This window comes from Gorilla gorilla, chromosome 16, assembly GCF_029281585.2.
Source record: "Gorilla gorilla gorilla isolate KB3781 chromosome 16, NHGRI_mGorGor1-v2.1_pri, whole genome shotgun sequence".
Taxonomy (NCBI): domain Eukaryota; kingdom Metazoa; phylum Chordata; class Mammalia; order Primates; family Hominidae; genus Gorilla; species Gorilla gorilla.
In genome coordinates, this window is record NC_073240.2 from 74,100,283 (window position 1) to 74,123,480 (window position 23,198).

Here is a 23,198-nt window from a genome sequence, read left to right on the forward strand (position 1 = left end):
ATAAATTGGAACTGGAACCTGTCAGTCAGACAAAAATAATATAGTAAAAGGGTAGGTATGTGAGCCGTTGTAGGAGACAGAGCCAGCTAAACACTTAAGCAGTCAGCCAGTGATCCAGTCTTCCAGTCACATACATCCTATCATGGGTATTGTAATAATCTCCTTACGGGTCTTCTTGAGCCCACGTTTTAGAATCAGCAAGTACTCGACTCCTGGGTCCACCGCTAGCTAACTTTCCCATCACTTGGGAAAGATTGTTAACTTCATAACCTCACCTGTAAATGAGGGTGATAATATTCATCTCACTTGGTTTAGTGCAAAGATTATATGAGAAAATACATGTCAAGTATTTAGTGCTTGACTGACTGTAACCATTCAATAAATGGTAGCTGTTTTACAATTATTATTCTTTTATCTAGTCTTGTTCTTTTACTGTTTTTCTTCCATACATGTGTTCACATGTCCTTTCTAAACACAGATCTGATCATATCATGCTCCTGCCCATAATTTTTCAGTAGTCACCTAACACCTACTAGAGAAAATGTGAGCTTCAATAGCGGGACATTTGAGGGTTCTTCACTATCTGACTAGTCATTGTTTTCAACATTCTCTCTCCCATATCCACTCTGTTTCAACCAAGCTGAACCACTTAACACTCTTTTTGTATATTCTCCCTATTGACCCCATTGACTGGAATGATTTTCCCCTTGGTATCTGAGGAAAGTGTTCATTTTGCTTGACTCCAAGAATTCTTCATCAACCCTACTTTTCCCTCCCAAACCCCTCCCAAAGCAGAATTGTGTGCTCTCATCTTTCTGTTTTTGTTACAACCATTACCTAAGTCTGTTAGCACTTAACGACATTTTTTGTAACTGTTTATATGTCTGACTTTCCTGCTAGACTGGGAGTTCTTTGTGGGCAGGATTCTATTCATCACTGTATCCCTAGTGGCTACCACAATGCCCGGCAAAAGAAGGATCTTTCTGTGGTGGTTGCCTTTTATGTCTTGTGTAGGCCCACTGCAAAACTGGGATTTTATAAACCACAAGGAAAGTTTTTCAGTGTAATTTCTGGTTTTGATTTGAATCATAAAAAGGAAAATGTGTTTATATATTATTCTAAAACCACTTCAATCAAATCCATTGTTTTCTTAGCTTCTATTATTTTAAAAACGTGGCCAATATGACAGTATTGCCAAGAATGGTTATTGAGGAGTGTAGCATTTCATTTATATCTTGCTTTCTCGAACTTTTCTTTCTAGTTCAGCTCCCTGGCCCAGCACCTAACCTGCGTGCATATGCAGCTTCGCCTACCTCCATCACTGTTACGTGGGAAACACCAGTGTCTGGCAATGGGGAAATTCAGAATTATAAATTGTACTACATGGAAAAAGGGACTGATAAAGAACAGGTATGAAGTGAAGCAACTTTTCAAACCATTGATTGGAATAGTAGAGTTGAAATATATTTCCAAAACTCAGTAGTTGCTTGACTGGAAATGTGAGGGGGAAAAAGATACATAGGAAATGAAAAGTTGACAGATTCTATTTCTTTGTACCAAGATTTATTGTGTAGTTTTTACCAGCAATGGTCAGTGAACATCAAGCAGTATTTCTAAGTAAATTGTCAATTTATGATTAATCTGCTTTGACTATTAAAGAACCTTATGTAGAAGGGATAAAATCTGTTTCATGTAGAATATAGAATTTGTGTAGCTAATTCTTTAATTTTCAATTTTTCTTTTGGCTTGAGTGCATATGTATAAAGTGTTTTATTTTATTCAAGGATGTTGATGTTTCAAGTCACTCTTACACCATTAATGGGTTGAAAAAATATACAGAGTATAGTTTCCGAGTGGTGGCCTACAATAAACATGGTCCTGGAGTTTCCACACCAGATGTTGCTGTTCGAACATTGTCAGATGGTGAGTCTTTCTTCCTCTGGAACAATATACCACACTTGGTGCCCCTAGTGGTTTAGTTGTAAGATCATGAGCTTTGATATCTAGAAGATTCAGTTCAAATCCCAATTTTACCTCTTTCTGGTAATATGACTTTAGTCAAGTCTGAACATCTTTCTTCACGTGTAAAATGTAGATAATACCAACTTCATTGAGTTGCTGTAAAGATTCAGTGAGAAAGCATAGAGCATAAAGTGCCTCTTAATGAATAGGCTCTCAGCGTTTGTGTTTTTAGCAGAAGCTTTTGTGTAAGTAAATACTATTGCTTGTTCATAACAGAGACCATTCCAGGGCTTTTGGAAGACTAGCCTTATTCTACTTAGCAATCATATTTGCATGCCAAATTAGTCTTTCTAGTTCCTCCGTATTTGTGACTGTTTTATCTCTCACCTGTGACTGAATTTCTAAATTAAGTTATATATATATACACCCATATATATATATATATATGTATATACACCCATGACCTAGAGCAGTGTTGTTCAAACTACAGCTTGCCAAAGAGATTAAGTAGGTCAAAACCAGCATTTAAAAAAAATATATTTTTAGAATAGAACAGAAAAGATTAGAGTTCATTGCACTTAGTAAGGGTATGTGTTGTTTCATGAAACTCAGCTAAATCTTGTTTTAGAAAAATGTCTTTTTTAAAAAATGTATTTATGTGTATACCGCTCTCTTCCATAAACACACATGCTTTAGAAGGTAAAGTTTGACTCCCTTAAGAAAAGAGTCAAACTTAACATCACCAATAAAAGAACAGACTGACATCACGTGCCTTGTTATGTGATACATGGAGGAAGACACAATATTACTTCTGTTATATCAGTATCAAAAATATTTAACTTGAATCTGATCATGATGAAACAATCAGACAAATCCAAATTCAGGGAAGCTCTGCAAAAAAAATTTTTATTTTAACTGACTTGGATTCTTAAAATATATTAGTTTTGTGAAAGAAAAAAAAGGTTGAGGAATCATTCTAGAATCTAGATTAAAGAAGAGTAAAGACACATGAAATAAAATATGTATGATCTTTGGATCCTGCATCTGGAGATAAAAAAACAGCCATAAAGGACACTATTGGTATAATTACTTAATATTAGATACATATGGTATTAGGCAATAGTAAATATTAGATATGTTATTAGCTATATTAGATAATATTTTTGTGTTAAAATTTCTGAATGTGATTGTTGTATTGTGCACTTTGTTGGAGAATGTCCCTGTTCATAGGAGATACATGGCTATATACACTGAAGAATTTTGGAGTGAAGTATGATGACTGCAGTCATCTCTCAGATGATTCAGAAACAATATGTAGATAGATAAATCTGTATACATATACATAATAGTAAGATAAATAAAACAGTTGTTGCAGAATATTAGTAATTGTGAATCTGAAAAGAACAGCCATTCATTGTACTATTCTTGCCACTGTTTTCCATGGGCTTGACAGTTTTCAGGATTAAAAAGTTGGGAGGCTTGGTGCAGTGGCTCATGCCTGTAATCCCAGCACTTTGGGAGGCCAAGTCGGGCAACTTACCTGAGCCCAAGAGTTCAAGACCAGCCTGGACAACATGACAAAACGCCATTTCTACTTAAAAAATAATAATAATAGCTGGGCATTAGTGGCATACACCTTTAATCCTAGTACTCAGGAGGCTGAGGTGGGAGGGTCACCTGAGCCCGGGGAGGTCAAGGCTTCAGTGAGCTGTGATTATACCACTGCACTCCAGCCTGGATGACAGAGTGAGAAGCTGTCTCAAAAAAAAAAAAAAAAAAAAGTTGGGAAAAAGAAACAAATAAATTATAGGCGGTTATACCTTAGCTGGTGAACTACATAAGCCAGTTAGTCAAGATATTGGGGAAAAGTTAAGGGAAAAAAATGTTTACTGTAGGCTGTTAAATCTACACATGAGCCAAATTTTAACTGCATTAAGTGTGTTGGCATGTTGACTACAGTACCTGTAGGAACTGAACACATCTCAGCATGGTGGCTAGGGGCAGCACTTTGGAATAACGCAAATCTTGGTTCCGATGCCAGGTGAAACAAATATCTTGGACAAGTTAACTTCTCTGAACCTCTTCTGTAGTTTTCTGATCTACAAAATAGGAATGAGAATAGAAACTCCATCCTGAGATTATTATAAGGAATAAGTGTCTGCCATGTAATGACCATGCAGCAAATCTTTGCTGTGATGTTGATAATGAAGACAATGATGACAGATATGTTGGATACCTCTGCAGCCTCAGTCACTTCTTAACATGGAGATGACTGGAATCATTAATGTAATTTTTTCAAAACACATGTGCCTGGGTCCTACTCCAGACTACCTGAATCTCTGAGTTTAGGCTTGAGGCACTTTGCTAGGCACAAGTTACAGAAATGAGCAAGACACATTCTCTTGTCTTCCAGAAGCTATAGCACAGTGGGCACTTAGTTGTATACCTGGTCACCAAATGTTAGAGACAGAAAAAGAGAAGTTTCCATGGGTGGATTAGGAGAGAAGGGCTAAAGTCAGCAATTTGTAAGTGCAGAGAAAACAAATCCGGTTTACTTTGCTTTCTCTCACCAGTATGAAGGGAGATACTAGAGAATGTGTGGGCCACACACTGAGATAACTCTGGATTATGTTCTGAAGTGAGGAACTAAAGTTACGTGGCTGTTTAACCAACAGTCCCAAACTTCTCACATCTAAATGAGTATTTTCTGGTATCTGGTTGCCTCAGGAAACCAGATGGTTCACTTTACCAGTTGTCATTGCTTAAATATCTTTGCTGTACTTGGGAACTGCCTTCAAAACCAGCTTAGAAACTCCACAAGAAAGCCAGGCTTACTGATGTATGTACATCTCATTTTGATCCATCATGTCATTATCCAGTTCAATCACTTGCCATATTCCTTAGACCTGGTTCCAGAAAAACCTATGGTTGTCTGCCAAGATAAAGATAGACCAGGGCCAGGCACGGTGGCTTACGCCTGTAATCCCAGCACTTTGAGAGGCCGAGGCAGATGGATCACCTGAGGTCAGGAGTTCAAGACCAGCCTGGCCAACATGGTGAAACCCCATCTCTACTAAAAATACAAAAATTAGCTGGGCGTGGTAGCAGGCTTCTGTAATCCCAGCTACTCAGGAGGCTGAGGCAGGAGAATCGCTTGAACCCAGGAGGCAGAGGTTGCTGTGAGCCGACATCACGCCATTGTGCTCCAGCCTGGGCAACAAGGGTGAAACTTAGTCTCCAAAAAAAAAAAAAAAAAAAAAAAAAGATAAACCATCACCAATAATACTCAAAAGAATACACTTAAGGTTCTGAGTACATATGGGGTCTAGAAAAGTTGAGAGTCTTTAGAAGAGTTCAGAGCTACTGTACATCCTTGAAATAAATATCTGACTTCCCAAAGGTACAGACTGGCTTGGGTGTAGGTGCTTTCCCATATGAAAGTGTCTTATGTTAAAAATTGAACCAGGCATGGCCATATGTCATCCACATAGTATTGTCAACATGAGGGCATTGGCAGCTAGTTTAGATCTGGTCACGTAATCAGTGTTTGAGATGTGCATTTGTTTAAAGTCCAGCCAAGATGATCACATGATGGGTGATGTATGGGTGATTAAAAAAAAAAATTTTTTTTTTTTTGCTTCTCTAGTTCCCAGTGCTGCTCCTCAGAATCTGTCCTTGGAAGTGAGAAATTCAAAGGTAAAACTGTATGATTCTGCTGTTCATTTTTACTGGTATACTGTTGCGCCTCGGAGGGGCTTATAGAAAGGGAGATTCTGTAGGAAAGCATCAAAATAAATGAATGGCGGTGTTGTAATAATCTGCATTTAAAAATACCAAACCTATAAATTAGAACGTAAGTGAAAAAAATCACAAGCAAAGAAATAAAAAGACATAGATATTACACTTGCATTAAAGCTGGGCTTAAAAACCAACTCATTTATTCTCCTTAATTTTGCTTCCTTTCTCTGACACCAAAACTGCTTTAACGTTTCTGCAATTAAATTGCTCTTTTTCTGTAAAACATTACATTCTAGATGTTAACTGTTCAGAACCTTAGTGGTACGGCAGAATGAAATAAGTTGTTTATAACATGGTTCCTTAGTGCTGTGAGATGAGCCCATGTGAATCAAAGGCAGACCTCTGTCAGATTGGTTGTATCTCCTCAAACTGTCCTTGCTATAGCCAAGTTTGCTGTGTTCTTAGGGGCCATGTATGCCTCTCAGAGGCCCAGAGCCCTTCTGGACTACGCAGACAACTAAGATAATCAGTCCTTTCAGGAAGTACTGTAAAGAGCCAAATGCAGTGGCTCACGCCTGTAGTCCCAGCTGCTCGGAGGCTGAGGTGAGAGGATCACTTAAGCCCGGGAGTTGAAGGCTGCAGTGAGCCATGATTATGCTACTACACTATAGCCTGGGTGACAGAGTGAGACCCCGACTCTAAAAAAACAAGAAAGTACTATGGGGCTCCTTTTTTTATTTTTTAAGAGGCAACCAGCTGTTAATTAATCGTCCCCTTTTTAAAGAGTTTTATATGGAAATTGTCTAATTTCAGCTCTTCTGCACTGGACACGGGAAAGAATCTTTATACCTAATAATAGTTAGTTCCCTAATCCATGTGCTTCTGGCCTTCTTATACTTTCCTTCTGAAAACTTTTCTGAGACTTTTATCCAACATCATCTTTCTGGCAAAACAACCAGGAGATCAGGGGTCCAGAGTGTACTACTCGAATGTATAATCTTCCCATTTGATCATTGAGGGTTTTAGAATTTAAAGGTATTTTTGAGTGATTATTAAATAACTTTGTAAAACTCTGAGTACCTTGCTGCCTCTATGTTTTTTCTCTTTAAACAGTAAAATCAGGATAAAAATATTTAAAACAGGACCAAGCTTTTGATATATTCAGCCTTTTTTCTATAATTCTGTCTTGTGCAGAGTATTATGATTCACTGGCAGCCACCTGCTCCAGCCACACAAAATGGGCAGATTACTGGCTACAAGATTCGCTACCGAAAGGCCTCCCGAAAGAGTGATGTCACTGAGACCTTGGTAAGCGGGACACAGCTGTCTCAGCTGATTGAAGGTAAGCTACCGTGCGCAAAGGCAAAAGGTACACTGTGTCTTTCTCAGATGTTGAATTATGCTAGTCTAATGACTGCTCTGAACTGTCAACTTATACAAACAAATTTAAAATGGTTCAGAAAATTTTTAATGGTTCAATCCACTTCTGACTTGATAGAGATTAATGGAAAACACTCTTAAAGGTTCTGCTATTTCTGAGTGGTGAGATCGAGTTTGATTTTTCCTTTCTTGTGTTTTCTGCATTCTCCATGTTTTCATTTTTGAGTGTATTTATTGCTTTTTTGTAATCTTAAAAATGATTAAAGAAAGTTATATAAGCATAGAAATTACCCCACTCAGTATAGTTGGTAACTGAGGTCTACAAAGTGGTTTTCGTAACACCGACCACCACTCGTGTGTACGTGGCCTGAAACAGTATTTGTGAGTAGCTGCATCATTGCAATAATCATACATGCGACTATGGACACGATAAAGTTTTAGAAAATACTATCAGGCAAAGCTCCTTCTATATAGTTTTCCCTTCATATGCAACAGAATAAGTGGCATACCTGGTAAAAATGGATCCACATGTGTATCTAATATGGTTTCACCCTGGAGATCACAGAGAATCCTCCCGTCTTCCTCAAGTAGGGGAAGTAGAGTTGGCTAAGCAAGGGGAAGGTTCTTTTGCAGGAGAAACATGGGAGCCAGATTGAGTGCTTTCACCCTGTGAATGTTGAGATCATGCCTACGAAGAATTGAGACAGATGCCCCAAGCTGTCCTTGTTCCATTGGGTTTTCATAGATGCTTAATATGGCTGCAGAATCGACTGTAGTCTGAGCAGACCCCATCCTGCCGACTCCTTTATTAGTTTAGCAGTGCCAAGACTGTCCTGCTCAGTTATACATGCCTCAGCTTCAGCACCATCACCCTACCTCTGTCCTAGGAGTAAACTCACATGGGCTGGGCCTGTTGGAGTATTGCCTCAGCTGCATCGGCTTAGTTTTGTCACTCAGTGGAGCCCATCTGTTTTGCAAGCAAACTGATGAATTTGAGTCTAGTACATTTACAACCAAAAGGTGTGAGTTATCTGTAGCTGTAACAGTGTAATCACAGGGCATGTTTAATCTCAGGACAAAAGCTCTGACTCGGGTAATTTTTTTGCTAGGAAACTCCAGAGCGTGTTGGTAGATAAGAACTATAAGAATGGGAGATATTGTCATTATTTTCTAAGCCCAAGAATTAATTTCATCACCCTTTGGAAACTTTAACTTTCTTTATATTTTATCTTTCCTGGGTAGACATTGAAAGGATTACAGAAGCTTGGCATCACCCACTTTCCTGTGACCCCAGGGACAGGGTTCTTGAGAGAACCAAGATCTGGGGTCAAAAAGTGTCACATTTTCCAGCCAGGTGTAGTGGCTGATGCCTATAATCCCAGCACTTTGGGAGGCTGAGGCAGGTGGATCACCTGAGGTCAGGAGTTCAAGACCAGCCTGGCCAACATGGTGAAACCCCGTCTCTACTAAAAATACAAAAATTAGCTGGGTGTGGTGGCACCCGCCTATGATCCCAGCTACTTGAGAGGCTGTGGCATGAGAATCTCTTGAACCGGGGAGGCAGAGGCCGCAGTGAACTGAGATCATGCCACTGCACTCCAGCCTGGAGAACAGAGTAAGACTCTGTCTCAAAAAAAGTATAATGTTTTTGCTTGTTTATGGGTATAAGTTTCTAAAAATTGAGAGAGCCATTGATAGTGAAAAACTGTGCTCTAGTAATCAGCAAGCTTCTCACTCCTCACCTCACAAATGGGATTGACTTCCTTCAGAATAGGAGAAGGTGAATGTTTGTCTCCAGGGGCATGTCTTTCAGTCTTCCAGCTTCTTCACAAGAACCCCACATCTCTTAGCTACAGTCCATATCATGACTGCAGTAGATGGTGCTGAGAAATATCACTAAGGTGGAGCATTGGCCACAGATGTTCTCAAAGTCATTTTCAGCTGAGCGTGGTGGCTCACGCCTGTAATCCCAGCACTTTGAGAGGCTGAGACAGGCGGATTCCTTGAGCCCAAGAGTTTGAGACCAGCCTGAGCAACATGGTCAAACTGTGTCTCTACAAAAAATACAAAAACTTTAATGGATAAGCAGAGGCTGAAAAAAAAAAAGTATAAAAATTAGCCAGGTGTGGTGATGCTCACCTGTGGTCCCAGCTACTTGGGAGGCTGAGGTGGGAGGATCATTTGAACCCAGGAAGTGGAGGTTGAAGTGAGCCGTGATTGTGCCACTGCACTCTAGCCTGGGCAACAGAGAGAGACTCTGTCTCCAAAAAAAAAAAAAAAAAAAAAAAGTTTCATATTTTACTCTACATTCAGATAAATAACATTTGCCATTCGTAAGGCTTTTCATTTTGAATATTTAGTTGTATTTATTATATACTAGGCATCATTCTTGTTGCTGTTAAAAAAAAAAAAAGAGTATAGTCCTTGCCCATGAGGAGATATTCATTTTCTCAATGAAACATTTGATGTGTAAGCAAAATAGAATTTTTATGGTAAAAATGGCTTTATATTAAGAAAATTCTTACATTTTAAAATCATATCTGGATTTATTCATTTAATAGATTTCATTGAACTTTTGTTGGCATGTTCTGGCACTGAGTATACAACGTTGAACAAAAATGGAGATGCTTGCACTCTTAAAGCATTAACTTGAAGCCTGATAAGTATTAGGGAGCAGTATGGATCACCAAGATCCTTTACCAACAACACATTATATGATTAAATTTGAAGCAGAAGTAATTATTGTTATAGCACTAAACAGATCTTGCCATATCTTTATGGTATGTATTGTATACCTTAGCTGTAGTCTATAAACTCTATAGGGTACTTAGAGGGAGAGGAACTCAGCCTCTTTGCATAGTACCTCATTTTTGCTTACTCTCTCTTACATCCCAGTGGTCCCCAGAGGACAGGGAATGATTGGTTGGATTCTTTCAAGATCTTCATTGAGTAGTGTTTGCTAGTAATCCAGATTATCATCTGTCAACAACCACTCTAGTACTTTCTGGTTCATTGTGTGGGGAGACAAGGAGATAAATTGACTTGGGCCCAGGCATTTTGCTCCTGCCTTTTGTCTTGCTCCTTGCTTTGTGGGGCACACAGATGTCAGGATGGGCCTACCAACTCTTCTCCCCTACCACGGGACAGGATTAGCTAACCAAACCAGGGCTTTTCTCATGTCCTTGCCAAGTTATGTTCTCAGTACTGTTGCCCTGGTTTGTAGAATAGACTTTTCTATGTGCATCTTTGTTGCGTTTGATACATTGGTAAGTCATGTACTTTATTAGCTGGTAGTAAATTAAAAGTTGCATAACAGAAAGGTTTGGGTCATTTTCCACTTTTACTTACTATATAATATATGAGCAATTGGTTGTTAAGGAATAGATTTTGAGACCGTATTTGGTGCTTAAAATTTTTCTGCCATGATTATGAGGTGGCTCAGAGAACGGAGGTAACTGAATAGGAGTTACATCTTTGCATTCTTTCCTAGGTTTTGGTGCCTTCTAAGTCCAGATACCTTTGTTCCTTTTTTATAACTCTTTCATTGTTCTTGGCCTCTTTTGGCCTTAGCTTTCTTTGTAACACAATAAAGGGATTGCATTAAATGATCTCTGAGGTGCCTTCAAGCTCTTAAACAAAAGTCTGTAATCTCCTGGGAGCTTCAGTCATTTCTGTTTTCCTCTTAGATTGTGTGGGCTTCAGCCTTTGCTTTATTTGGAGATGGAAGCTACTCTATGTTGTATTTGCATTTTGCCTACACTGTATTAACTTAAACTGAAACTTTGCCAAGCTATATACTGAGTTGGTGACTGAGATGTTTGCCTTAATGAGGGATTATTAATCTTTTGTTTTTCCAAAGCTCTTGTTTCAGTTGTCTTCTTTGTCATTTGGTCTCAGGTCTTGATCGGGGGACTGAGTATAATTTCCGAGTGGCTGCTCTAACAATCAATGGTACAGGCCCAGCAACTGACTGGCTGTCTGCTGAAACTTTTGAAAGTGACCTAGATGGTAAGAATAACAATTGGCAAGACTGGCACACAATAGATACTAGCTGTAGTCAAATGAGTCAAACTGGAAAGCCACAGACTTGGGGTGGATATGGCTCAAGTCTGTGAACTTTAGTGTATCACGCTGCTGTTGTTCCTGTATTGCATCGAGGCTGCTGGAATGGATTTTTTGCAGTGCCTTGTAGAGAACTGTCCTTTCAAGCAGAACTAGAGCAAATAAAAATGTGTATGTACTATAAGTGGGATTTTTTTTTTTTATCAAGGCCATTAAGTAGATGGATGATCTAAAATTTAAGGCTGAGCCACATAAATCATGCCTTTATTTCAACTGCAGTTTCCCTTTTCTTTTAGTCCTGGACACCTTGCCCTTTTTCTCACCTGTTTATTCAGTGAGTACTCCCAAATGGGTGTGTATAGGTAGCACCTTTATCAGTGATAGGTGCTGGACTTGGGAGGCAAAAGACCTGAGTTCTTGTTCTGAGTCTCATTTTACTATTTTTTTTTTTTTTTTTTGAAAAGGGATCTCACACTGTCACCCAGTCTGGAGTGCAGTCATGGTTCACTGCAGCCTCGACCTCCCATGCTTAAGCACGATCCTCCCACCTCAGCCTCCTGAGTAGCTGGGACCACGGGTGTGTGCCAACACACCTAGCTATTTTTTTTTAGAGACAGGGTCTCACTATGTTGCCCAAGCTGGTCTTGAACTCCTGGGCTCAGGTGATTCTTTCTCCTTGGCCTTGCAAAGTGCTGGGACAACAGACATGAGCCACCATACCTGGCCTCAGTTTACTAATTTTTAAATTAAGGTAGTAACTTATGCCCTGAAAACAGTGTATGTGAAAGAGCATGTAAATTTCCTCCTTTGTAAGCCTCTTAGTCTCTCACCAATTGAATCAACTGTGGCTCCAAAATTTCATGTTTTCTGACTTACCATACTACTTAGGGGAGTAAATAATTGGTGCTATTGCTATGATGTGATGCTTAAACACCTGTTAACAACAGGCTTCCAACTACTCAGTTTATGCCTTTCTCATTCCACCTGGTAGAGTTTGGGAATGGATGTGGGACCAAGAGAGATGGTAACTATTGAAAGGCAATTTATTTTTCTCCATTGGGGCAGAAGAGGTTCTTGTATCTCTTTGTTTTCTCTTCCAAATTAATATTGCAGTGTCTTGTATTTAAAGCTGTTCAGGTCTTTTTTTTTTTTTTCTTAGAATGCAGTAAAATCATGGGCTGTATTTCACTATACATACAGATTCTCTTTGAACTCTTGGGCATAATGTAAAAAACTTAGCCCCAAACAGTGTGGTAGGAGGCTAAACACCATTCCCCAAGGATGGTGAGATATTTTAAAGGACAGTATATCTCATCTTGCTTTTCCACTTTTCCTTCCCAGAAACTCGTGTTCCTGAAGTGCCTAGCTCTCTTCACGTACGCCCGCTCGTCACTAGCATCGTAGTGAGCTGGACTCCTCCAGAGAATCAGAACATTGTGGTCAGAGGTTACGCCATTGGTTATGGCATTGGCAGCCCTCATGCCCAGACCATTAAAGTGGACTATAAGCAGCGCTATTACACCATTGAAAATCTGGGTATGTTTGCTAAGTAGAGAAAGTTAATTGTGTGGGAGATTCCTTTCTTTTTAACCTTTTATGTAATATTTTTATTTTTACAAGAAAATTGCAAAAATAGTACAAGTAATTTCTGCATGTTATTCACCTGAATTCCCCAAATGTTAACATTTAACCACATTTACAGCTATATTTTGCAGAATGCCCCTCAATTTAGACTTGGCTTAATATTTCTTCATTACATTCAGGTTTTGCATTTTTGGAAGGAATAGGGTAGAAGTGTTGGGTTTCTGTCAGTGCATGATATCAGGAGGCACATTACAGCCTATATTGATAATGATGTTAACTTTAATCAGTTGGCTAAAATGGTATCTGCCACATTTTCCTGCTATAAAATTGTTATTTTTTTCCTTGGTAATTAAAAGTCTCTTGTCGATGAGATGCTTTGAGTCTTTATAAACATCTTGTTTCCCATTACACTTTCACTCCCTAGTTTCAGCATCTGTAGTAACAGTTATTAGAATGGTGTTTCCCCAGTGGTGATTTTCTAATTCCATATTTCCTCTACACGTGTTAACATCCTATGATAAGGAAGAACTTTCTTTCACCCCTATGAAGAGAATGGCCAATGGGAATCTCTTTATAACTGGTTCCTTTGTCCATTTGACATCTTCCATCTTTCTTTGAGCACTTTCTTCCTTTTTGACAACATAGTAAGATGTTCCTGGCTCATCTAGTATTTTGCTGGCCTCGGCCCTGGAACCAGCCATTTCTCTAAGGAACCCTGATTTATTTTATGAAAAATGATTTTGGAAACCAATATCTGGGCACTATATCTATTCATTGTAACTAGGGTAGAAAATCCTAAGGAATCTACAAAAGGGCCACAAGATACAAAGTGAATATACAAAAACAGTAAAATGATTTTGGAAACCAATATCTGGTCACTATATCTGTTCGTTGTAACTGGGGTAGAAAATCCTAAGGAATCTACAAAAAGGTCACTAAAACTATAAGTGAATTTAGCAAGGCCACAAGATACAAAGTGAATATACAAAAACAGTTGTATCTCCATATACTAATAATAAGCAGTTGGAAATTGGAATTAAAATAACAATACCACTTAGAATAGCATCAAAAAATATGAAGTACATAGGAGCAGACTTATAAAATGTGTGTAATATCTGTGCACTGAAAATAGGAAATTGTTACTGAGAGAAAGAATACTTAAGATACCATGTTCACTGGTTGGAAGCCGTGATATTACTAAGGTGACAATTCTCCCCAGTGCAGTCCAAGAAAAGTCGCAATAGGCTTTTTTGTAGAAATTGATAAGCTGATTCTAATAATTTTTATGAAAAATCAAAGGAACTAGAATAGCCAATTTTTTTAAAGATAAAATTAGAAGACCCATACTAGCTGATTTCATGTCTTCTTATAAATGAGACATAGTGGTCGTATTGTAAAGGTAGATGTTATACATCAATGGAACAGAATAGAGTCCAGAAATAGATCCATATGTATATAGTCAGTTGGTTTTTGGAAAAGCTGCTTAGATAATTTAGTGGGGAGAAGACAGTCTTTTTATCAAAAGGTATGGGAATACCTGGATATCCATATGAGAAAGAAAAGGAACTTTAACCCTTGTCTTACGCTATATGCAAAAACAGACCTAAATGCAAATGACCCAATGACTTTGGGACAACAATTCTAGAAGAAAGTGTAGGAAAAAATCTTTATGACTTTGGGATAGGCAAGGACCTCTTAGGTTGTAAAACAGCACAAATCGTAAAATTTAAAAATTGATAAATTGGATTTCATCAAAATTTTAAAACTTCTACTTTTAGAAACATACCAATAAAATGAAAAGGCAAGCCACAGACTTGGAGAAAATACCCACCATTTAAATATCTTACAAAGAATTTGAGTTCAAAATATATAAAAACTCTTACAACTCAATAATAAGAAGGTAACCCAATAAAAAGTGGGCAGGAGATTTGAACAGACACTATACCAAAGAAAATATATGAGTGGACAATAACCATATGAAAAGATGCTCGGCAACATTAATCATCAGAAAATGCAAATTAAACCCACAATGAAATACTATTGCACACCCGCTAGAATTGCTAAACGTTAGTAGAGTGGCAATAACAAATATCAACAAGGATACAGAACTGGAATGCTCATACTAGCTAGTGGGAATGTTTGACAGTACAACCACTTTGGAAAACAGTTTAGAGGTTTCTTGTAAAGTTATAACCCAGTAATCCCACACGTAGATAATTAAAAGAAATAAAAATACATGTCTGTGTAAAAGCTTATATACAATGTTCATAGTAACTTTATGAACAAGGGGAAATAACAAATTTTCATCAACAGGTAAGTGGTAAATCGCGATATGTCCATGGAGTACTACTCAGCAATTAATAGGCTATCAAGACACAACAGAAATTAATCTTGCAAACATGCTGAGCAAAGACGTCAAACACCGTTATATTTTGTGAATTACAAAATAGGCAGAATTTATCTGTAGTGACAAAGCAAGATCAGTGGTTGCCTGGAACCAGGGGTGTTAGGAATCAACTACAAGGGCACCAGGGAGCTTCTCGGAGTATTGGAAATGTTCTATATCTTGATTTTGGTGGTTATGATGCAAGGTATATATATTTGTCAAAACTCTAAATGTACAGTTAAATGGATACATTTTATTATATGCTAATTATACCTCATAGTTGACTTTTTTTTTTTTTTTTGAGACAGCATCTCACTCTGTTGCCCAGGCTGGAGGGCAGTGGCACGATCTCAGCTCACTGCAACCTCCACCTCCTGGGTTCAAATGATTCTCCTGCCTCAACCTCCTGAGTAGCTGGGATTACAGGCTTGCGCCACCATGCCCAGCTAATTTTTGTATTTTTGGTAGAGATGGGGTTTCACCATGTTGCCCCAGGCTGGTCTCAAACTCCTGACCTCAGATGATCTACCCACCTCAGCCTTCCAAAGTGCTGGGATTACAGGCGTGAGCCACTGCGCCCGGCCTCATTGTTGATTTTAAAAGCAAAAGAATTTGAGAAATGTTTATATTTTATAATAAATAATTTATTTTATTAGGTACAATTACTTTTCCAAATTGGATTATCATTATAGATCTTTTTTGAAACACTTGTTTCTAAAATTAAAATCTGCCCTGACCAAATTTTCATTCAGATCGTTTCTTTGTAAACATCTTTTCTAAGAACAACTTCAAGTGCCTAACAGAAGAGTTATATTCATCCTTTCTGTTAAAAAATAAGCTGGGATTTAAATATTCAAAAAAAAAGTAACCTTTATCTTTTCCTTACAAGGAAGAAACAGTACAGTTAACCTAGGAAATGTATCCCCACGTGAACATCTTTTAAGACAATTGTTAGCAAAAGGAAAGCTTTGCTGGTAGAATAAAAATGTCTGGCCAGGCACAGTGGCTCACACCTCTAATCCCAGAACTTTGGGAGGCTAAGGCAGGAGGATCGCTTGAGCCCAGACGTTCAAGACCAACTTGGGCAACATATTGCGACCTCATCTCTACAAAAAATTTAAAAAATTAGCCAGGCACGGTGGCGTGTGCTTCTAGTCCCAGCTACTCGGGAGGCTGAGATAGGAGGATCGCTTGATCCCTAGAGGTAAAGGCTGCAGTGAGTCCTGATTATACCACTGTACTCCAGCTGGGTGACAGAGCAAGACCTTGTCTGAAAAGAAAAAAAAAAAATGTCCCTGTAGTGACCAGCTTCATACTGTTTCCTTTATGCAACTACTGATGTGAAACTCCTTTGCAGTATTGACAGGACACGGTCCTTGATCTTCAGGTGCTTTCAGTCTAACAGAACAAAAAGAAAACACAAGAAACAGTGAAGTGAGTTGAAGTGAATTTTGTTCAGAGAAGGGAGAGCTAGCAAGACACAGTAGAGCAGTCAGGGAAGAAACCCCTGAGCTTGAAAGATAGAATCGAAATAGCGTTTGAAACAGAGAGATGAGAGGAATGCTGCATGTGCAGAAGAGAGTAAGCAGATAGAATTTATTAGAAAATGGAGTGCACATTGCAGAGTAGCAAAAAAAAATTAATGTGGCATAAAGTAAAATAAGCTTGAGCTATAATTATTGACCTAGATAGATCTAAGATGCATATGATGTTGAGTAAAAGAAGCAAGTGAGAGGTGGAGAAATGCAGTTAGCAGTTCATCTATTCATCATCCTGGAACTCTCCCCTGACCTTCAGATCCATATAAACATCTGCCTACTGGGTATCAGCACCTGGATATATCTCATATTCCATCTGGCCCAAAATTAAAGTTAATGCCTTCTCCCTCAAACCTGTTGATCAATCAGCAAATATTTAATAAACACTTACAATATCCCAGACACTGTGCTAGAGATAGAGCAGAGAATGAGACAGACGTTCTCACAATTATTAGAAATAATACAATTCAAAAATAATTGAAATTGTTCACGGTGCTGAGGGAGAGAAATGGGCTGTGTAACTAGAGAGGCTAGTCCAGTGTGGAATGAACCCTTTCAGATGAATAGGCGCCTGCCTAGGTAAACAGGAAGAGTGGGATGTGACCCCAGCATAGGGAGCAGCTGCAAGCGAGAAGGCCCCGTGTTGGAGAGAACATAGTGCTCAGTGAACTGAAAAGTGGCCAGTAATGATGGAGCACAGAGAACTAGGCAAAGAGTGGTGGGAGAAGACAAGTAGTAGATTCAACAAAACTTGATTGTTTGTCTGGAGGGGATGAGGGAAAAGGAGGTCTTAATAACTCCCAGGTTTCTGGCTTGAGCAGCAGGGTTGGTGGTAGTGTCATTTACTAAACCAGGGGACACTGGAGCCAATCTGAAGCTGGAGGCAGGGTGGGAAGGGAGAGATTTGAGACACCCAAGAGGAAATGCCAAACAGACAATTGAACATAAAGGTCTGGTGCTCATAAGAAAGATCCAGACTAGAGATCTGTATTTGTAATTGATGACACATACATGCTAATCAGAGCTAAGGAAATGAATGAAAGTGCATAGGGTGAGAGCGAAGAGTGGGAATAGAAGAGGACCTAGAATCAAGCCTTGCACATGTGTATCATGGTTGCTCTTGCCCCTTTTCCCAATCTCAGTGAATGACACTACTGTCTACTGTGTTGCCCAAAGCACTTTTTCCTTGCCAGTCACGAAGTAAGTCTTACTGATTCCATTTGTTGTTAGTTCTGACACAGGAAGACCAGGTGCCTCTATTTGTTGCCCTCTAGTGGCAATCTAGGGAGTGGGTGGGCCACCAAGAAAAGCAGCTGTTTTAAGCTTTTGAGCCACATGAGGCATGGCTCATGAGGCATGATGGCTAGGTGAGGTTTGGCTATTTCTGGATTTGGAGGCCACTTGGAGAGTCAAGGACATTGACCACTTAACTGACTTAACAGTTTATCTCCTTCTTCTCTACCTTGTCTATTCCCATCGCTGTCCTTCCAGGAATGAAAGGGGTTTGTTTAATTCCAAGCTCCATCTATAGGCTTCAGCACATTAAATCTTATCTCTTCATTCTCAGCCAAGCCCTACACCATACCCTGAACATCACTAAACCATAGGAGAGACCAAGAGAGAATTCAAACACAGCCCACCTCCTCTGCTGAGACTAAATCCGGGAAGTTGGTCCCAGCCAGTTTTTCTGTACTGTGTGTACTTCCATCTCCATATCTCCCCACACCCTGAAATAATCCCCCATAAAAAATTTTAAAGTTGTCTTTCTTGAATTCTTCTGTGGTTAAGATTATGCACAGCCACCGTTGAATTTTTAAAATTCTGTAGTGAGCATTTTTTTAATGTGTGTTTCTTTTTTTCAGATCCCAGCTCTCACTATGTGATTACCCTGAAAGCATTTAATAACGTGGGTGAAGGCATCCCCCTGTATGAGAGTGCTGTGACCAGGCCTCACACAGGTAAGGTATCCTGTCTTTCCTAGTCTCCAGCACTTTTCCCAGCAGCTTAGGCAGAATATTGGCATGAGGCCTATCCCATAGGTGTTAGGGAAGAAAAAGCATATGGCAGTTTCGGGTGCTGACTTCAAATGGGAAAGTGGGCTTTCAGCATGGAAAGTTCTGTTAATTTCTGTTTTGCTTTTTTTTTTTTTTGGAAGATTCTAATTCTGCCACGTAAGCCATTCTGTGTAGATATATACACATGTTTTTAATCTGTTAGGATGTGGAAAGCAGAGTTTTTAGATAATTAAAAGTGATTTTCCGTCTTTTGGGCATGTGAGTTGAAACTAAAGTGAGTCAAAAACAAAAAATGTAGGTTACTGACGGTGGCAATAAATGCATGTGATTCGTGAACCCAACATCATTTGGTTACTAGCCACCTGAGTTGGTTAGGAAAGTGTTTTTCTATGTGCCTTTTGTAAGCTTGAGTATAAGGTCAGAGGTACTATCCATTTGATCAGTTATACATTTATTACAAACGAGACCAAATATTCATTGTTTTTCTTTGAATTATCTACTTAAAATATCTCTAAAGGCCAGGTGCAGTGGTTCATTCCTGTAATCCCAGCAGTTTGGGAGGCCAAGGCAGGCAGACCCCGAGGTCAGGAGATCGAGACCATCCTGGCTAACACAGTGAAACCTTATCTCTACTAAAAATACAAAAAATTAGCCAGGCATGGTGCTGGGCGCCTGTAGTCCCAGCAACTCGGAAGGCTGAGGAAGGAGAATGGCATGAACTCAGGAAGCAGAGCTTGCAATGAGCCAAGATCGTGCCACTGCACTCCAGGCTAGGCGACAGATTGTCGATTGTCTCAAAAAACAAAACAAAAATCTCTAAAATAAAGTAATATACATGTCATGTAAATTTTTCTATAGATGTATAAGACATCTAATTTAGATCTGAAAGAGAAAGTTTATTGAAGTAAATATGTTAGAGTTATAAATTTTTTTTCTTTTTTTTATTATACTTTAAGTTTTAGGGTACATGTGCACAACATGCAGGTTTGTTACATATGTATACATGTGCCATGTTGGTGTGCTGCACCCATTAACTCTTCATTTAACATTAGGTATATCTCCTAATGCTATCCCTCCCCCTCCCCCCACCCCACAACAGGCCCCAGTGTGTGATGTTCCCCTTCCTGTGTCCATGTGTTCTCATTGTTCAGCTCCCACCTATGAGTGAGAACATGCGGTGTTTGGTTTTTTGTCCTTGCGATAGTTTGCTGAGAATGGGTTTCCAGCTTCATCCATGTCCCTACAAAGGACATGAACTCATCATTTTTTATGGCTGCATAGCATTCCATGGTGTATATGTGCCACATTTTCTTAATCCAGTCTATCATTGTTGGACATTTGGGTTGGTTCCAAATCTTTGCTTAGAGTTATAAATTTTTTAAAAGGGCACTGGAAACCAAAGAATTTATTTTCGGAAATGTTCTTTTTCATTTATTTCCCAAAATTTTGATTCTTTATTGTCCAGTGATATCTGCTGGATATGTTGCATAATTGTGCAGATTTGGTAACATTCTTAAGGAAGGCTTACCTTTCCTGAAGGAAGAGTACATCCTTGAGTTCCTTTTGCTTTATTTGGGTGTGAGCTATGTCACTCTACTGCCATTAGACCCAGAACATCAGGGGGCCTAATATTCTCTGTCCTTTTTTTTAAGCTTCTATTTAAGACTACTACATGTTTGGTAGTTCTGTTCTGTCTTCTATATGCTTACAGTTTATAATTTCTTTTAGAAATAGCTTTAGTATTACAAAAAAGGAGCAAAAATTAAGTGAAAAAGAGTATTTAAATAAGTGGTCTGCTACTTTCTAAAATCAGGCTATAATAGTAAAAAACAAATTTGACATTACTTCCTTTTATGTGGCTTAAAAATATAGTCTACTGGCTAGAAATACACAAGAAAATGTTCCTAAGTCATGTAATCTAGATATGTTTTCTAAGGGTTGCTACATATAAGAAAAAAAATTTCTACAAGAATTCTAATGACTTCTACACCTGAAGGTGCATTTTCTGTAACTAATTGGTATGTGTCCTGCCAAACTTTGAACAAAGCTCTTGGTTATATAATGTATGCTGCTCCTCTGTTGTTTTTAGTCCTCATTGTGCAGGAAATACACAAATGGAGACTATTACTTTAGCTTAGCAATTATTCATAAACAAGGTCCATGCCATTCCACATTTTGAGTAATAAGGGCTAGTCACCATGACTATGTGAGAAACCCATTGTAAACTGTGAACTTAAATCAGTATGTGTAAACTTAGAAAACCTAAGCACGAATTGGGAAAGCCCGTATGGATTCTGCTGTATTGCCCTGGGCCCATGGTGCATGGTGCTTTTGTGCTCATTCTGGCCTCAGAGAAGTTGTCTGTTGTGTATGGCACAGGACAGCTCCATGAGTATAGACTTTACATCAAATAAGTACTGTACAGTACTCTGATTTCTAAAGTTTGTGAAGTTTGTTACTTGGAACTGTGATAACCATAGCATTTCCCTTAACTGATGGGAATTCATCACTGGGTTGTTCTCTGACTCTATGGAAGAAACTATGGTAGATAGTCCAGCATGGTGTCAGCTTACCTTTCTTGAAGGAAGAGTACACCCTTGAGTTCCTTTTGCTTTATTTGGGTGTCAGCTATGTCACTGTACTGCCATTAGACCCAGGACATCAGGAGGTCTGAACTTGACCCTTTATGGGTATCAGATACCCTCAATACCCATGGCTGACATTCAAGACTCAGGTTTGAGAGTTGGACCCTTACATGAATAGTGATATGCACAGATAACTCTTGTCCCAAAAATTCAGCCACATTCACTGAAATCTCAAACCATGAGGTTTGTATTGCTTGTTTAGAAATTGTACCCCTGATTCTAAAAGCAGTTTTTGTCTTCGTGAGCCTTTTTGGTTTTGGGGTTTTTTTGTTTTCTGAGACAGAGTCTTGCTCTGTTACCCAGGCTGGAGTACAATGGTGCAATCTCAGCTCACCGCAACCTCTATCTCCCAGATTCAAGCGATTCTCATGCCTCAGCCTCCGGAGTAGCTGGGACCCCAGGCACCTGCCACCATGCCCAGCTAATTTTTGTATTTTTAGTAGAGACAGGGTTTCACCATATTGGCTAGGCTGGTCTTGAACTCCTGACCTCAGGTGATCTGCCCGCCTCTGCCTCCCATAGTGCTGGGATTACAGGCATGAGCCGCTGCACCTGGCCTCATGAGCCTTTTTGAACAGGAGGTAGAATTTTCAAGTTATTTTAAGAAACTTCAAGCATGAATACATTAATATAATCACTGGATTATAACATTTTAATATGCCTATAGAATGCAGTAGAGAATATAGTTTATTACTGCTTCTCTTAACATTTTTCTGTAATTTTTTCCTGAAAGAACACAAGTGGAAATAGTCTTTTAAATGAATGGTGGTTATCTATTAACTCCGAATTTTCTTTCTTTTTCTCCATTTCTCACCTTTCATTCCATTGTATTACCCTGCATTTCCCTTTTATTTTATTTTTGTTTACATTAAAATGCCACTTCCCTTTTTAAATTATTTTCTGCTCAGACACTTCTGAAGTTGATTTATTTGTTATTAATGCTCCATACACTCCAGTGCCAGATCCCACTCCCATGATGCCACCAGTGGGAGTTCAGGCTTCCATTCTGAGTCATGACACCATAAGGATTACGTGGGCAGACAACTCGCTGCCCAAGCACCAGAAGATTACAGACTCCCGATACTACACCGTCCGATGGAAAACCAACATCCCAGCAAACACCAAGTACAAGGTACTGACACATTTGCCCTGGCTGAAAAAAGCTAATCATTGATACTTTCTAATTTTAAAGTCTCAATTCATGTTTTTTTCAGAATGCAAATGCAACCACTTTGAGTTATTTGGTGACTGGTTTAAAGCCAAATACGCTCTATGAATTCTCTGTGATGGTGACCAAAGGTCGAAGATCAAGCACATGGAGTATGACAGCCCATGGGACCACCTTTGAATTAGGTATGTGTTGTCAGAAGCCATGTCACATGGCTGCTTTTACTTCCCAAGGAAAGAATTGAGTGCATGAATTGACATATTTACAAAACACAGTGAGCAACTACATTTGGAATTCAGTGTTTGCTATTTCAGCTGACAAGTTGTGTGTTTTTAATTACTGAACAAGAACATTAGCAAATAACAGGATACTACAGGGAAAACATGATAAATTACAAAGCACTGGGTAGATATAAGGGATATTGCCATTAATCCTGCTTTACTGGTAAACTGAGATAGAAAAGATGAAGTGACCTGTCCTTGACCAGGCAGTTCCAATGCCATGCTTGCTTGGAGCCTGAACACTTTGCTAGGTGACCCCAAAGCTGCCTCTGCAGTTTGCTTGCAAGCACATTAGCGTCTTATAAAATCTTCCACTGAAATAATCCTTAAGGTCTTTGTAAGTGGACACGAGAGGGAAAAGATGACTAGGCAAATTAAAGAGAGAACAGGCTATCTGGGTTTGAGATTCTGTTTGGTTTTTGCTGACTTTTAGACGTGC

At 39.0% G+C, this 23,198-nt stretch overlaps 1 protein-coding gene and 1 long non-coding RNA gene across 14 annotated transcripts in view; one reads left to right on the forward strand and one right to left on the reverse strand.

Annotated features, from left to right (window-relative positions):
- NEO1 (neogenin 1) overlaps positions 1-23,198 on the forward strand; it is a 256,156-nt gene that overhangs the window by 198,694 nt on the left and 34,264 nt on the right. For 8 of the 13 annotated variants that reach the window (XR_004067391.3, XM_055363714.2, XM_031002302.3 and 5 more), the window contains 9 exons: positions 1,262-1,410; positions 1,785-1,923; positions 5,609-5,658; positions 6,895-7,042; positions 10,978-11,088; positions 12,484-12,678; positions 18,513-18,608; positions 22,219-22,442; positions 22,525-22,663. Coding sequence is in view for 12 of the 13 variants with exons in the window: in XM_055363714.2 (XP_055219689.2) it covers positions 1,262-1,410; positions 1,785-1,923; positions 5,609-5,658; positions 6,895-7,042; positions 10,978-11,088; positions 12,484-12,678; positions 18,513-18,608; positions 22,219-22,442; positions 22,525-22,663 (1,251 nt within the window). In the remaining variant the exon portion in view is untranslated. The remainder of the gene's footprint in view (positions 1-1,261; positions 1,411-1,784; positions 1,924-5,608; positions 5,659-6,894; positions 7,043-10,977; positions 11,089-12,483; positions 12,679-18,512; positions 18,609-22,218; positions 22,443-22,524; positions 22,664-23,198) is intronic. The other 5 variants (XM_055363719.2, XM_031002299.3, XM_055363716.2 and 2 more) reach the window with 1 other exon arrangement.
- Positions 3,998-23,198, reverse strand: part of LOC129527134 (uncharacterized) — a 37,219-nt gene continuing 18,018 nt past the window's right edge. The window contains exon 3 of the long non-coding RNA XR_008672078.2: positions 3,998-4,061. This is a non-coding gene — a long non-coding RNA (uncharacterized lncRNA). The remainder of the gene's footprint in view (positions 4,062-23,198) is intronic.